This window comes from Erinaceus europaeus, chromosome 23, assembly GCF_950295315.1.
Source record: "Erinaceus europaeus chromosome 23, mEriEur2.1, whole genome shotgun sequence".
In the NCBI taxonomy this organism is placed as follows: Eukaryota; Metazoa; Chordata; class Mammalia; order Eulipotyphla; family Erinaceidae; genus Erinaceus; species Erinaceus europaeus.
In genome coordinates, this window is record NC_080184.1 from 178,857 (window position 1) to 192,815 (window position 13,959).

The following is a 13,959-nucleotide window of genomic DNA, read 5'->3' on the forward strand; positions in this document are numbered from 1 at the left end:
GAAAAGGAGAGGAGAAATAAATATTTTCTGTATTCATTTTAATGAGAGATGCAGAAAGACATAGAAAGAGGGAGAGAGAGGGAGAACTAGAACCCTGCTTAGCCCTGGCTGATGGCAGTGCTGTGCTAGGGACTGGACTCAGGGCCCCAGAGCCTCAGGCAAGCGTCTTTTTGCAGAACCTTCTGCTGTCTGCCCAGCCCTCATTCTTTTTTTTCTCAAAGAATTTACATGTTGTGGTCTTTATTTTTCTTCTTGTTTAGAAGCAAAGAGAGAGTGAAAGCGACCACAGCAGAGAAGCTCCCTCCAGTACTGTGGAAGCCAGTCTTGAACCTGGGTCAAGCACAAGGCAAAGCAGTGCACTGGTCAAGTGAGCTATTCTGTTGGGCTTTTCTTTCAGATAAAGGGAAAGAAGGACAGTGAGAGACCCCCCACGGCTCCCCATGGAGCTCCCCCTGGGCATCCATGGTGTTCCCATGTGGTGCCAGGGTTTGAACCCTGACCCTTCACAGGCCTGCTGAGCCCTCCTCCACCTCCTGGTGGCTGCCTTTGCCCCAGCCATCTCTCTGTCTCTAGCCAAAGTAAATAAACAAAAAATCATTTAAAATGTATTTATCTATTTATATTTTTAAAACCTCTTTTCTCTTTCTTTTATATTTATTTTATTAGTTTATTCCCTTTTGTTGCCCTAAAATGTATTTATTTAATGAAAGAGAGATACGGAGCAAATGATACAGAGAGAGCCCAGAGCCCCGCCCAGCCCTGGGACACCCCTGCTGCTTTTGGCACTGGGGGGTGGGGGTCATTGCTCTCACTCCTGGGAGTCACAGGAGCACAGGCAGACTGGGGGCCAGCAGTGACGTCACAGAGTGGACTGTGAGGCCAAGGGTCACCCTCTGAGGGCCCTGCCCTTCCTGGCTCCGTGGCCTCTGCAAGGCCTGAGCTTGGGGGGAGTGAGGGCCAGGAAGCTGCCGGGGGGGGGGGGGGGGGGGCACTGTGGAGGAGGGTGTCTGGCTTTCACTCAAAGGAGGAAGACAAAGGCCTCAGCCCCCACGGGGTGGGGGTAGCCTCAGTGGAGAGGAGAGAAGGTCTGGACCCACCACTGGGGGACTCACCCCTCACAGGGCAGGAGACTGAACCCCCACCCAGAGCGCCACAGTGTAATGTGAGTGCGGGACAACGGCCCCAGGCCCAGGTGCCATCACAGGAGCATCTGACTCGGAATCACTCTTGGGGTGTCGAGGTAGCTCACCTGCTCAGCCTATGGCTTCCTGGTGGGAGGCCCTGGGTTCCAGCCCCTACCAGGGGCACAGCGGGGCTCAGGCGTCTCTCCTCTTGCAAGTAAATGATGGGCTTGGGCAGTGGCAGTGTGCGTGCACGGGGTCCTGGGTTCACCCCCACGTACACCCTGCATGTGCACGGCCAGGGCTGCCAGACAGCCCAGCCAGGGTGTGCATTGGGCTGGCCCCCGCAGCACCGGAGGAAGTTCCAGAGCTGTGGGCTCTTCATCTGCCTACACATCTTATAATATCCACACTTACATCTTTTATCTATACATACTTTATAAAAAATAGCACTCACATTTTTTAAACAAAAAGAGCACAGTATACATTTAAGAATTACTGTCTTGGGCAGGAGTAGATAGCATAATGGTTATGCAAACAGATTCTCATGCCTGAGGCTCCGTCAAGTCACAAGTTCAGTCCCCCGCACCACCATAAGCCAGAGCTGAGCAGTGCTCTGGTTGAAAAAAAAAAAAAAAAAAAATACTGTCTTGGGGACAGGTGGTGGCGCACCTAGTTGAGCACACATGTTACAGTGCACAAGAACCAGGGTTGGAGCCTCTGGCCCCAACCTACAGGGAGAAAGCTTCACGAGTGGTGAAGCAGGGCTACAGGTGTCTCTCTCCCTCATCCATCAGTCTCTATCCAATAAAGATAATTACAAAGAGAGAGAGAGAGAGTCTTTAAAAGGGGGTGGGGGGGGAGTCGGGGGGCAGGGAGGGACAGAGCTCTGGGCTCTCAGCACTGGGATCTGTGGATTTGGGGGGCAGGGACGGAGCTCTGGGCTCTCAGCACTGGGATCTGTGGATTTGGGGGGCAGGGACGGAGCTCTGGGCTCTCAGCACTGGGGTCTGTGGATTTGGGGGGCAGGGACAGAGCTCTGGGCTCTCAGGACTGGGGTCTGTGGATGGGGGGATGGAGCTCTGGGCTCTCAGGACTGGGGTCTGTGGATTTGGGGGGCAGGGACGGAGCTCTGGGCTCTCAGCACTGGGGTCTGTGGATTTGGGGGGCAGGGACGGAGCTCTGGGCTCTCAGCACTGGGGTCTGTGGATTTGGGGGGCAGGGACGGAGCTCTGGGCTCTCAGGACTGGGGTCTGTGGATGGGGGGATGGAGCTCTGGGCTCTCAGCACTGGGGTCTGTGGATTTGGGGCCAGGGACGGAGCTCTGGGCTCTCTGGGGTCTGGATTCCATTGCAGGTATTCAATGTGCCAGAGGGATGCTCTGCTACTCTCTCTCTTCTCTCTGTCTCTCCCATGTTAGTAAGCACACAAGTTTTTATTCATAAAAGCCCAAAATTCAAACTTAGGAACCAGAAAGAGTTCCTTGTGTAGGGCCCAGGTGGTAGCCCTGGCACTATCTGGGAGGTCGTGGCACCAGGACAGTCTCCAGTGCTGTGGCTGTGGTGTCTCTCCTGCCTGCCGTCAGTTTTTTTTGTTTTTCTCCCAGAGCCCTGATCAGCTCTTGCTGATGGTGGAACTGAGAGTTGAACCTGGGAGCTCAGAACCTCAGGCAGGAGAGTCTTTTGCCAAACCATTAATTACCCTGTCTCCCCAGCCCTTCTCCAGCTCTGTCTCTCAGCCTGGGAAATCATTACAGGAACAGCTGGAAAACAGTCCAGCTCCAAACACAAAGTCATAGAAAATGAAATTCTGGTGGTCTGGTTGGTGGTATAGTGGATAAAGCATTGGACTCTCAAGGATGAAGCCCTAAATCCAATCCCCAACCCCCAAGCAGCACATGTGCTAGAGTGAGGTCTGGTCCTTTCTCTCTCTCTCTCTCCTCCTATCCCTCTCATTAATAAATAAGATAACAGAATAAAATTCTGACTTAATTGAGTGTGGGGTCTCTTGGCTGTCTGACAAGCTTCAGCCTCACTTTGGAAATAAAGGAGACCCACCCCACTTTACTTTGCAAACAAAGGCAAGACTTCCGGGCGCCCTGCATCTCCAGGAGAGCAGCCCAGTGGAGCAGGAATTGCGCCCCAGCCCCAGGGCCTTTGAAGCCAGTTGGCTGCCTTCCTGCCGCATGCCTGCCCTCACGTAGCCGTCCCAGTGCCCTCCTCCTACCCAGGCTCCGGCTTGCCCTGTGTTCTGCAGCAGCAGGCCTGGGCTCTTCATGGGAGGCGAGCACCCTATCTGTCGAGCTCTCTCCTGCCCATGTCTCTCCTTCTCCTTCTCCTTCTGTTTCGTTTCTTTTCTTTTGTTTATTTATTTATTTATTTTTGCCTCCAAGATCATTGCTGGGGCTCAGTGCCTGCACTATGAATCCAGTGCTCCTGGAGGCCATTTTTCCCTTTTTGTTGCCCTTGTCGTCTGTCTATGGTTGTTGTTAATATGATTGCTGTCGTCGTTGTTGGAGAGGACAGACCTGCAGACCTGCTTCACCACCTGGGAAGCGACTCTCCTGCAGGTGGGTGGGGAGCCGGGGGCTCGAACCGGGGTCCTCACGCAGGTCCTTGCGCTTTGTGCCACGTGTGCTTAACCCGCTGCGTTACCACCCGGCCCCCTTTTTTGTTTCTTTTACTTATTTATTTATTCATTTATTTTTATATTTATTTTTATTGATTGATTCCCTTTTGTTGCCCTTGTTTTATTGTTGTAGTTATTATTGTTGTCATTGTTGTTGGATAGGACAGAGAGAAATGGAGAGAGGAGGGGAAGACAGAGAGGGGGAGAGAAAGACAGACACCTGCAGACCTGTTTCACCGCTTGTGAAGCGACTCCCCTGCAGGTGGGGAGCCGGGGGCTTGAACCAGGATCTTTATGCGGGTCCTTGTGCTTAGCGCCACGTGCGCTTAACCCGCTGCGCTACAGCCCGACTCCCTTACTTATTTATTTTTAATCAAAGCACTGCTCAGCCCTGGCTTATAGTGGTGCAGGCGACTTTGGAGCAGTTTTGGGGGGCCGGGGGGAACTGAAAGCCGACGCTTGCTCCTCAGGCATGAGAGTCTCTTTGCATAACCATTACGCTATCTGCCCGTTTGCAACCCGGGAAGCCGTTCAGTGGGCAGAGAGAGCACCAGACTCTCAAGTATGAACCCCCTTCCCACCTCTCCTCCCGACCCCGACTGCATGGGCCAGGGGGAGCCTCTGGCCCTCTCTTATTACTCTGTCTTTGTCGTTCACAGCACAGCGCCTCGTTCGCGACCTTGTCACCCGCCCGGAGCAGTGGCTGTGCTCCTGGGGGCGCCCGGGGCTGTCCTGGCCTGGCTGTCTGTCCCCAGAACGTCAGCCCAAGGTAACGAGACTGCAAGGCGGTGCTCTGGCCAGCGGCGGCCGATTAGCCTTTTTCGGGGTCTGTCTGCCCAGGTGGAGAACCTCAGCCGCGCAGAGGCGCCCCCCACGCGATCCACTTTGGCTGAACCCACTTGACCCCGGGAGCTGACTGACAGCCGGCCCTGGCCGAGGGAGGCCCCGCCCACTATAGGCCCCGCCCCTCGTGGGCCCGCCCGTCGCCTAGCAACACCCGTCTGCGGTCAGGTGGTGCAGTCACTTCCCAGGGCGGAGAGTACGTGCGTGCGTGCGCGCGCGCGGGAGAGGCGGGGGCAGGGCGTGCGCGCGCCCGATCTGCCTCTTAAGGCAGCGCGGAGGCGAGCGCGGGGGACACAGACATGGCGGTCGCTCTGTTGCTGGTCCTGCTGGTGCCCGCGGGCCTGGCGGCCGGTGAGAACGGACCCTGGGGCCTGGGGGCACGAGGAACGGGGTCACGGGGGTCTGGGGGCGCGAAGACGGGGTCACGGGGGTCTGGGGGCGCGAAGACGGGGTCACGGGGGTCTGGGGGCGCGAAGACGGGGTCACGGGAGTCTGGGGGCACGAGGAACAGGGTCACGGGGGTCTGGGGGCGCGAAGACGGGGTCACGGGGTCTGGGGGCGCGAAGACGGGGTCACGGGGGTCTGGGGGCACGAGGAACAGGTTCACGGGGGTCTGGGGGCGCGAAGACGGGGTCACGGGGGTCTGGGGGCGCGAAGACGGGGTCACGGGGGTCTGGGGGCGCGAAGACGGGGTCACGGGGGTCTGGGGGCGCGAAGACGGGGTCACGGGGGTCTGGGGGCGCGAAGACGGGGTCACGGGGGTCTGGGGGCGCGAAGACGGGGTCACGGGGTCTGGGGGCGCGAAGACGGGGTCACGGGGGTCTGGGGGCACGAGGAACAGGTTCACGGGGGTCTGGGGGCGCGAAGACGGGGTCACGGGGGTCTGGGGGCGCGAAGACGGGGTCACGGGGGTCTGGGGGCGCGAAGACGGGGTCACGGGGGTCTGGGGGCGCGAAGACGGGGTCACGGGGGTCTGGGGGCGCGAAGACGGGGTCACGGGAGTCTGGGGGCTCGATGACGGGGTCACGGGTCTGGGGGCTCGATGACGGGGTCACGGGAGTCTGGGGGCTCGATGACGGGGTCACAAGATTGGGGGCGTGAAGACGGGGTCACAGGCGTCTGGGGGTGTGAGGTCGGGTCTGGGGGCACAAGCCTGTGGTCACCGGGGTCTGCGGTCATGAGTTTGGGATCACTTTGGTCTGGAGATGTGAGTTTGGGGTGCCGGGGGGCATGAGGACAGGGTCACGGGGGCCTGGGGGAGTGAGGACGGGATCTGGGGGCGCAAGGTCGGGGTCTCGGGGGCCTGGAGGGTGGGGAACAGGTCCCTGAACACGGGGTTGCGGTCAGGGGAGGGGAGGTTGGGGGGATCAGGAGGAGGAGGGGTGCTGCCCCTGGGAGGCCAGATTGAAGGGTCGTGGGAGGAGACGGCTAGGGCTGCGGGCGGCTGTGAGGCCCCCCCTGTTCAGGTGGGTGGGCTGTGGGGCGCGGGCGCAGCGGGGCCCCCAAACTGCGCCTCTGCCCTGCCCTGCCGCCCTGCCCCTGCCCTGCTGGCGGCCAGGAGGGAGACCCTGGGTCTGCACCGCTGAGATAAGACCACCCTCTGCAGAAAGCTGGATCCAGACGGACGTGGAGGAGCTGGACTCCAAGATGGTGCTGAGCTGCAGCCTGAACCACAGCTCTGTGGCCGTCCAGGGCCACCGCTGGACGAAAGGGGACAAGGTGCTGGTGGAGGACAAGCTCCCGGCGCTGCACACCCAGTATGAGTGAGTGCCCCACCCCCGGGGCACGCCCCTGCCCGCCCGGCCCGCCCGGCCCGGCCCTGCCCTGCCTGACTGTCGTCCCCAGGGTGGAGAAGGGCAAGGGCGAGCCTCACGGCGAGTACTCCTGCTTCTTCCTGCCTGAGGACATCGGCCGCGCCAACTTCAAGCTGCCAGGTGGGCCGGAGACCCGACGCGTGAGCGGGTGCCGGGCTGAGGTGGGGGAGCTGATGACTCAGGCTCCTGTCCCCACCCCCAGGGCTCCCCGAGATCAAGCTGGTGAAGAAATCTGAGAGCGTGGCTGAGGGCGAGAAGGCCCTGCTGGTCTGCAAGGCCGTCTCCTTCCTCCCGGTGCTCACCTGGCGGTGGGCCCTGGTCAACGCTTCAGGGAACCAGGTGAGGGCCCCCACCTACAGGACCCGACACGCCGGAGGCCCCGACCCCACAGATGCAGCCCACCAGACCCCCAGCCCTGCCCCCACTGGACCCTCAGCACACACACAGCAGGCCCCCAGCCCCACCCCCACAGGACCCCTGACCTGACCCACACAGCAGACCCCCCCCACCCATGCTATCCATCCTGCAGCCCATCACACACAGCAGGCCCCTGCCCCTCACCCCACCAGGACCCCCCACACACACACACACACACAGCAGGCCCCCGCCCACGCTGTCCATCCTGCAGCCCATCACCAACCAGTCCCAGCCCGACAAGTATGTGGTGATATCGGACGACTCTCACACGGAGCTGCACATCCTGCGGGCGGAGGTGGAGCGGGACGCAGGCCAGTACATCTGCACGGCCGAGAACGCACAGGGCCAGGTCAGCGAGCAGGTGACGCTGCGCGTGCGCCACCGCCTTGCCGCGCTCTGGCCCTTCCTGGGCATCGTGGCCGAGGTGCTGGTGCTCGTCACCGTCATCTTCGTCTACGAGAAGAGGCGGAAGCCCGACGAGGTCCCGGACGGTGAGTGGGGGCCGGAATGGCGGGGCGTCCTGGGAGCGGCGGCCAGCGGCTGAGTGGCCCCGCTGTGCCCTGGACCTGGGGTGTGGGGACTGACCGCTCTCTGTCTTCCTGTCTCACCCGGCTGCACCTGGCAGATGAGGACCTGGGTTCGGCACCGCTGTGAGTCCCAGCAGGGGAGGGCTCTCGGGCAGGTGGGGATGCCGATTGTCCCCACACTGACGCCCTTGTGTCCCCAGGAAGAGCAGCGCGCAGATGAACGACAAAGACCAGCAAGTGCGCCAGAGGAACACCTGAGCCGGGGTCCACCTGGCAGGTGCGGTTCAGGGGGGGGGGGGCGGGGGTGTGCGGTGAGGGGGCCCTGCCCGGCTGTGGCCTGAGCCCTCCTGTACCCCGCAGGCCACCTGAGGAGCCTGCCCGTGCCCGTGCCGTGCCCCCACTTCACCCTGAACGGTCCCCAGAAGCAGATCTGCTGGGGAGCCCCCTACACTGGATCCTGCTCGTGCCTGCGTCCCCAGGGGCCCTCACTCCTGCTGGCGCCTCCCTGCCCTCCCTACCCGTCTAGAGACCGGCTGTCACTACAGCCTGGACAGCTGACCTCGGGGGTCCAGGTGACTGCAGAGACCCCTCCTCAGGCAGACCGGTGCCCCCTGTCTCCACACTCTGCCCCCCAATAAAGTGACACCACATCCTCCTCTCTTGTCTGTGCAGAGCCTGGGGCTTCCTGGAGCGCTTGGTGTGGGGACTGGTATTTGAGGCTGAGGCTGAGTGGACTGGGAGGCGGGGAGGGACTGAGCGGGTGGGAGCCACAGGTGGGTCTCGGGGTGACTTGGGCAGCTGCACAGTGGGGCGGGGTGTCATGCACCTGCAGCGCCACTTCTCTGTAGGTGGGGACAGGAGACTTGAACCAGGGGTCCTCACAGTGATGTGTTCCCTCTACAGAGAGCTTGGGAGGGGCGGGGTGGGACCTCCGTGGGGGTGGGGGCTGCCCAGGCTGACCGAAGGCAGGCCGGCCACAGGGGTGCTGGGACCCCAACACGAGCTGTCCTGCTCCAGCTTCTGAACCCGGGGCCGGGGAGTGGGCCGAGAAGGTGTCTGCTTCCTATCTGTGCTTCCTCCCGCCTGGGGACCTGGACCTGTCCCCATCCCCGGGCAGGGCAGTCTTGGTGAAAGCTGAGGTGCCCTTCAGATGGAGGCTGGGGAAAGTAGCTCGCCTGAGGGTGGGGGAGGGGGTTGCCATTGGGTCTTGTTGCCACCATTGTTGAGACCCCTCCTGGGGGGTGAGGGAGAGGGGCCCTGAACGGGGCCCAGCCCTTTCCTCTAGCCACCGCCAGGTGTCGCCACACCAACACTTTCAGCAGCAGTGGGCAGCCCGCCCTGTGCCTGAGCAAGTTCTGGGCCCCTTGGGGACACCCCGTCCCAGTCACGTGGGGTCCCTTGAACCCTCACACCATGAAGACAGTGCAGCACAGGCCATGGGTGGGAGCACCTCCACTTCTCAATGGATTTTTTTTTTCCCCAGAGCCCTGCTCAGCTCTGATGGAAGTGCTGGGGAGTGAACCCAGGACCACAGAGCCTCAGGCAGAAGAGCCTCTTTGTAAAGGATTAATTACTCGCTTAATGACAGAGATAGATAGATGACGGATGGATGGGAGGAAGGAGAGAGAGCCCTGCTGAGCTCTGGCTGGTGGTGGTGCTGGGGAGTGAACCCAGGACCACAGAGCCTCAGGCAGCAGAGTGCAGAACCACTGTGCTGTCTTCCTCACCCCGATTTTTTAAAGCATGGTGTGGTGAAGTCGGGGCCTCACACCTGGGCCAACGCAGTGGAGCAGCACTGTCCACGTGAGCCTCCAGCCACAATGAGAAGCGGCAGCAAACTACTGAGCTGCCACACGTTGGCAGGTCCTGAACTCGCGACCTCACGCTTGAGAGTCCAGGGCTTTATCGGCTGTGCCATCTCCGTGCACCTCACGCACTCCCACTTTTTTTTAAATCTCTGTTTATTAAAGGCAGCCAGATTTCAAGAGGTAAGGGGGAGATAGGAAGAGATACCTGCAGTCCTGCCAGGGGCCCAAACCTGGGTCTTGCACATTCTAACATGAGGCACCCCAACATCTCACTGGCAACAAAGTGATTTGGGGAGTCCAGCAGCGACAGGGTGAAATGGAAAGGAGTGGGGCTCATCGGGTCACTGCTGCCCTCCTGGGGGGGGCTGAGACACACCCAGACCCCTGTGGGGATGCCAGCCCCCCACCCTCTCTGGCTGAGGACGAGCCAGGGAGCAGGCTGGGTGAATGGACAGGACGGGCTGAATGAGTGGGCGCTGGTTACTGCAGCTCGAGTGCGTCATGGTCTCAGCTCAGCTTCAGGCCGGTCAGTGGCACACCCAGCTGAGTACACACGTCACCTTCTATGGGACCTGGGTTCAAACCCCCGCTCCTCAACTGCAGAGGGAGTTTCAGGAGCTTGAAGCCGTGCTGCAGGCCTCTCCCCTTCCCCTTCCCCTTCCAATCTCTGTTCTTGTTTGTTTGTTTGAATATTTATTTATTAAAGACAGAAGATGAGAGGTGAGGGGGAGATAGAGAGGGAAAGAGAAAGCCCTGCTTCACTACTCGTGAAGCTTCCTCCCTGCAGGTGGGGACTAGAGGCTTGAACCTGGGTCCTTATGTGCTGTAGTGGGAGCGCTCAACCAGGTGTGCCACCACCCGGGCCCAATCTCTGTTCTATCAACTAAAAGAAAAAATAGAAATTGTTTAAGTGAGTGGTCCGGGAGGTGGCCCAGCAGTAAGCTTTGGACTCTCAAGCATGAGGTCCCGAGTTTGATCCCCAGCAGCACATGTGCCATAGTGATGTCTGGTTCTTTCTCTCTCCTCCTATCTTTCTCATAAATAATAATAAAAAAAATCTTTAAAGAAAAAAAGGGGGGGAGTCGGCAGGTGGCGCAAAGCACAGGACCGGCATAAGGATCCCAGTTTGAGATCCCAGCTCCCCACCTGCAGGGGAGTCGCTTCCCAGGCGGTGAAGTAGGTCTGTAGGTGTCTGTCTGTCTTTCTCTCCCCTCTCTGTCTTCCCCTCCTCTCTCCATTTCTCTGTGTTTTATTCAATAACTATAACAATAAAACAACAAGGGCAACAAAAGGGAAAATAAAAATAAATATATTTTAATTTTATTATCTTTATTTATTTATACAGACAGCCAGAAATTGAGAGGGAATGGGGTGGTAGAGATGGGAGAGAGACAGGGACACCTGCAACAGTGCTTCACCACTTGCAAAGCTTTCCCCCTGCAGGTGGGGACTGGGGGCTTGAACCCGGGTCCTTGTGCGCTGTGACGTGTGCGCTCAGCCAGGTGCGTCACCTTGGCCCTGGTCATTTTCTGTTTCTGTTTTTTAATTTTTTAAAAATATTTATTCCCTTTTGTGGCCCTTGTTGTAGTTATTATTGTTGTTGTTATTGTTGTCGTCGCTGTTGGCTAGGACAGAGAGAAATGGAGAGGAAGGGAAGACAGAGGGGCAGAGAAAGACAGACAGACACCTGCAGACCTGCTTCACCGCCTGGGAAGCGACTCCCCTGCAGGTGGGGAGCCGGGGGCTCGAACCGGGATCCTTATGCCAACCCTTGAGCTTCGGACCACATGTGCTTAACCCACTGCGCAACCACCCGACTCCCAGTCAGTTTCTTTTTCTTTCCTTTTTTCTTCCTTCCGTCCTTTCTCTCTTTTTTAAAAAATATTTTTTAAATTATTTTTTAAATCTATATTAGATAGTCAGAAATCGAGAAGGTGGGGGAGAGAGGAGAGAGACAGAGAGACACTGGCAGGCCTGCTTCACCACTTGCAAAGCTTTCCCCCTATAGGGGAGGACCAGGGAAATAAATATTTTTTTAAAAGTTAAAAAAAAATTGTTTAAGTGAATAGAATGGTTGCTGACAGAGGTGGAATTGTGCTAGTGTTGAGGCCCAGCCATAACCCTGCTAGCAATAAAATATAAATAAAGAAGCCAATATTTTAGTGGCAAAATAACTCACTAGGACAGTGCACTGCTTTGCTCTGTGAGCCCCGGGTTCAAGCCTGACCTTCCCTGCACTGGTGTTGTGTGTGTGGGCTTTCACTCTCTGCCTCTGTTGGGAAGGAAAATGTCTGCTCTTATTTCATTGGGGGCCACTCCAGCACCTGTGTGCTGGGGATGGAACTGGGAGCCTCAGGCCTGCTAGTCTTGTACTCCAGCCACTGAGCTCTCTCCCCAGCCACTCATTATATTTTACTCCTGTGGATCCAGAGCCTCACACACACGTGATTGCATAGCTGCAACCACAGGAGCTGGTCCCAAGGTTGGGACCTGGACCACGTGCAGGTGCAGGGCAGGCCCGGGGGCGGGGGGAGAGGGTGAGAGAGAAAGTGAGCACAGGGGGAGCTGGGCCTTATTGAAGCTGCCTGTGTGTGCCCATCCACTGCCCCTGGGCCAACTCTCCCATGTCTGTTTCAAGGGGGACATCACAGCCCAGCCACTCTTTGTTCAGCTCAAACCCAGGGCTCTGATGCAGTAGAGCATATGGCCCCCTTGAATGGACAGATGGGTGAACGGATGGATGGATGAATGTATGCAGAGCAGAGGGACAGGACCCCTGGTCCTTCTGATCCTGTGACCTCTCTGCCAGACACCCCTTCCCTCTGGATAACAGGCTTCCGGGGTGAGCATCAAAGAGCCCTTCACCGAGCACACAGCTGCCCGAGCGACCTCGGCCTGGCACTGCCCACGCTGCTGCCCATCCGCGTGGCCAGGACGTTGAGGCGCAGGGGGCAGGGGCGAAGAGGCGCCACTTACCAGGGGCCTGTGAGGCCCATAGCACAGGGGGAGGCGGTCTTCGGGTCCTGTCAGCTACTAAATGCCCTCCTGGGTGGGGACCCGTGTCTCCCCAAAGAGTGGGGGGCAGAGAGTGTGTTTTGGGGGGACAGAGTTGGAGGGGCAGAGTGTGAGGCAGAGTCCAGGGGCAGTGAGTGCGGGGTGGGCAGAGTGAGTGTAGAGTGGGCAGTGTGGGGGGTGGGCAGAGTGAGTGTGGGGTGGGCAGAGTGAGTGTGGGGTGGGCAGTGTGGGGGGTGGGCAGTGTGTGTGGGGTGAGCAGAGTGAGTGTGGGGTGGGCGGTGAGGGGGTGGGCAGAGTGAGTGTGGGGGTGGGCAGTGTGTGTGTGGGGGTGGGCAGTGTGTGTGGGGGTGGGCACAGAGTGTGGGAGTGGGCAGAGTGAGTGTGGGGGTGGGCAGTGTGTGTGTGGGGGTGGGCAGTGTGTGTGGGGGTGGGCACAGAGTGTGGGAGTGGGCAGAGTGAGTGTGGGGTGGGCAGTGTGTGTTGGAGGCAGAGTGTGTTGGGGGCAGAGTGTTGGGAGCAGAGTGTGGAGGGGTGGGCAGAGTGTGTTGGGGGCAGAGTGTTGGGGGCAGAGTGTTGGGGGCAGTGCGGGGGCGTGGGCAGTGTGTGTGAGGCAGAATGTGTCTTCGGGGGCAGAGTGTGGGGGGCAGTGTGTGCGGGGGGGGGGGGGGCAGAGTGTGTCTGCTGGGGGCAGTGTGTGTTGGAGGCAGAGTGTGGGAGGCGTGGGCAGTGTGTTGGGGGCAGAGTGTGGGGGGCGTGGGCAGTGTGTGTTGGGGCAGAGTGTGTCTGGGGAGCAGAGTGTGGGGGGCAGTGTCTGCGGGGGCAGAGTGTGTCTGCGGGGGCAGAGTGTGGGGTGCAGTGTGTGCGGGGGGCAGAGTGTGTCTGTGGGGGGCAGAGTGTGGGGGCAGTGTGTGTGGGGGGCAGAGTGTGTCTGCGGGGGCAGAGTGTGGGGCCCAGTGTGTGCGGGGGGGCAGAGTGTGTCTGCGGGGGCAGAGTGTGGGGCCCAGTGTGTGCGGGGGGGCAGAGTGTGTCTGCGGGGGCAGAGTGTCGGGCGCAGTGTGTGCGGGGGGCAGAGTGTGTCTGTGGGGGGCAGAGTGTGGGGGCAGTGTGTGTGGGGGGCAGAGTGTGTCTGCGGGGGCAGAGTGTGGGGCCCAGTGTGTGCGGGGGGGCAGAGTGTGTCTGCGGGGGCAGAGTGTGGGGCCCAGTGTGTGCGGGGGGGCAGAGTGTGTCTGCGGGGGCAGAGTGTCGGGCGCAGTGTGTGCGGGGGGCAGAGTGTGTCTGTGGGGGGCAGAGTGTGGGGGCAGTGTGTGTGGGGGGCAGAGTGTGTCTGCGGGGGCAGAGTGTGGGGCCCAGTGTGTGCGGGGGGGCAGAGTGTGTCTGCGGGGGCAGAGTGTGGGGCGCAGTGTGTGCGGGGGGCAGAGTGTGAGGGGCAGTGTGTGCGGGGGGCAGAGTGTGTCTGCGGGGGCAGAGTGTGGGGGGCAGTGTGTGTTGGGGGCAGTGTGTTGGGGGCAGTGTGGGGGCGTGGGCAGTGTGTGTGAGGCAGAGTGTGTCTGCGGGGGCAGAGTGTGGGGGGCAGTGTGTGCGGGGGGGGGGGGGGGGGCAGAGTGTGTCTGCGGGGGCAGAGTGTGGGGGCAGTGTGTGTGTGGGGGGCAGAGTGTGTCTGCGGGGGCAGAGTGTGGGGGGCAGTGTGTGCGGGGGGGGGGGGGGGGGGGCAGAGTGTGTCTGCGGGGGCAGAGTGTGGGGGCAGTGTGTGCGGGGGGCAGAGTGTGTCTGCGGGGGCAGAGTGTGG

General features: G+C 60.1%; 1 protein-coding gene across 2 annotated transcripts; it reads left to right on the forward strand.

Annotated features, from left to right (window-relative positions):
* The first annotated feature begins 4,788 nt into the window (after window positions 1-4,788).
* On the forward strand, window positions 4,789-8,005 carry BSG (basigin (Ok blood group)). Of its 2 annotated transcripts, XM_016188963.2 has the most exons (8): window positions 4,789-4,943; window positions 6,199-6,355; window positions 6,438-6,526; window positions 6,609-6,745; window positions 7,035-7,314; window positions 7,449-7,473; window positions 7,551-7,627; window positions 7,711-8,005. In XM_016188963.2, exons 1-7 carry the CDS (start codon window positions 4,892-4,894, stop codon window positions 7,606-7,608), a joined length of 798 nt encoding a protein of 265 aa, XP_016044449.1. In that variant the 5' UTR covers window positions 4,789-4,891; the 3' UTR covers window positions 7,609-7,627; window positions 7,711-8,005. The 2 variants fall into 2 exon arrangements, 1 of the variants encoding a protein (XP_016044449.1); XR_009547298.1 differs by lacking the exon at window positions 7,449-7,473.
* Window positions 8,006-13,959: the final 5,954 nt, after the last annotated feature.

Coding starts and splice junctions, on each gene's coding strand:
- BSG (XM_016188963.2), top strand. CDS start 4,892: ATGGCGGTCGCTCTGTTGCTGGTCCTGCTGGTGCCCGCGGGCCTGGCG. Junction 6,527..6,608: donor CGCCAACTTCAAGCTGCCAG/GTGGGCCGGAGA, acceptor CCCCACCCCCAG/GGCTCCCCGAGATCAAGCTG. Junction 7,474..7,550: donor GACCTGGGTTCGGCACCGCT/GTGAGTCCCAGC, acceptor TTGTGTCCCCAG/GAAGAGCAGCGCGCAGATGA.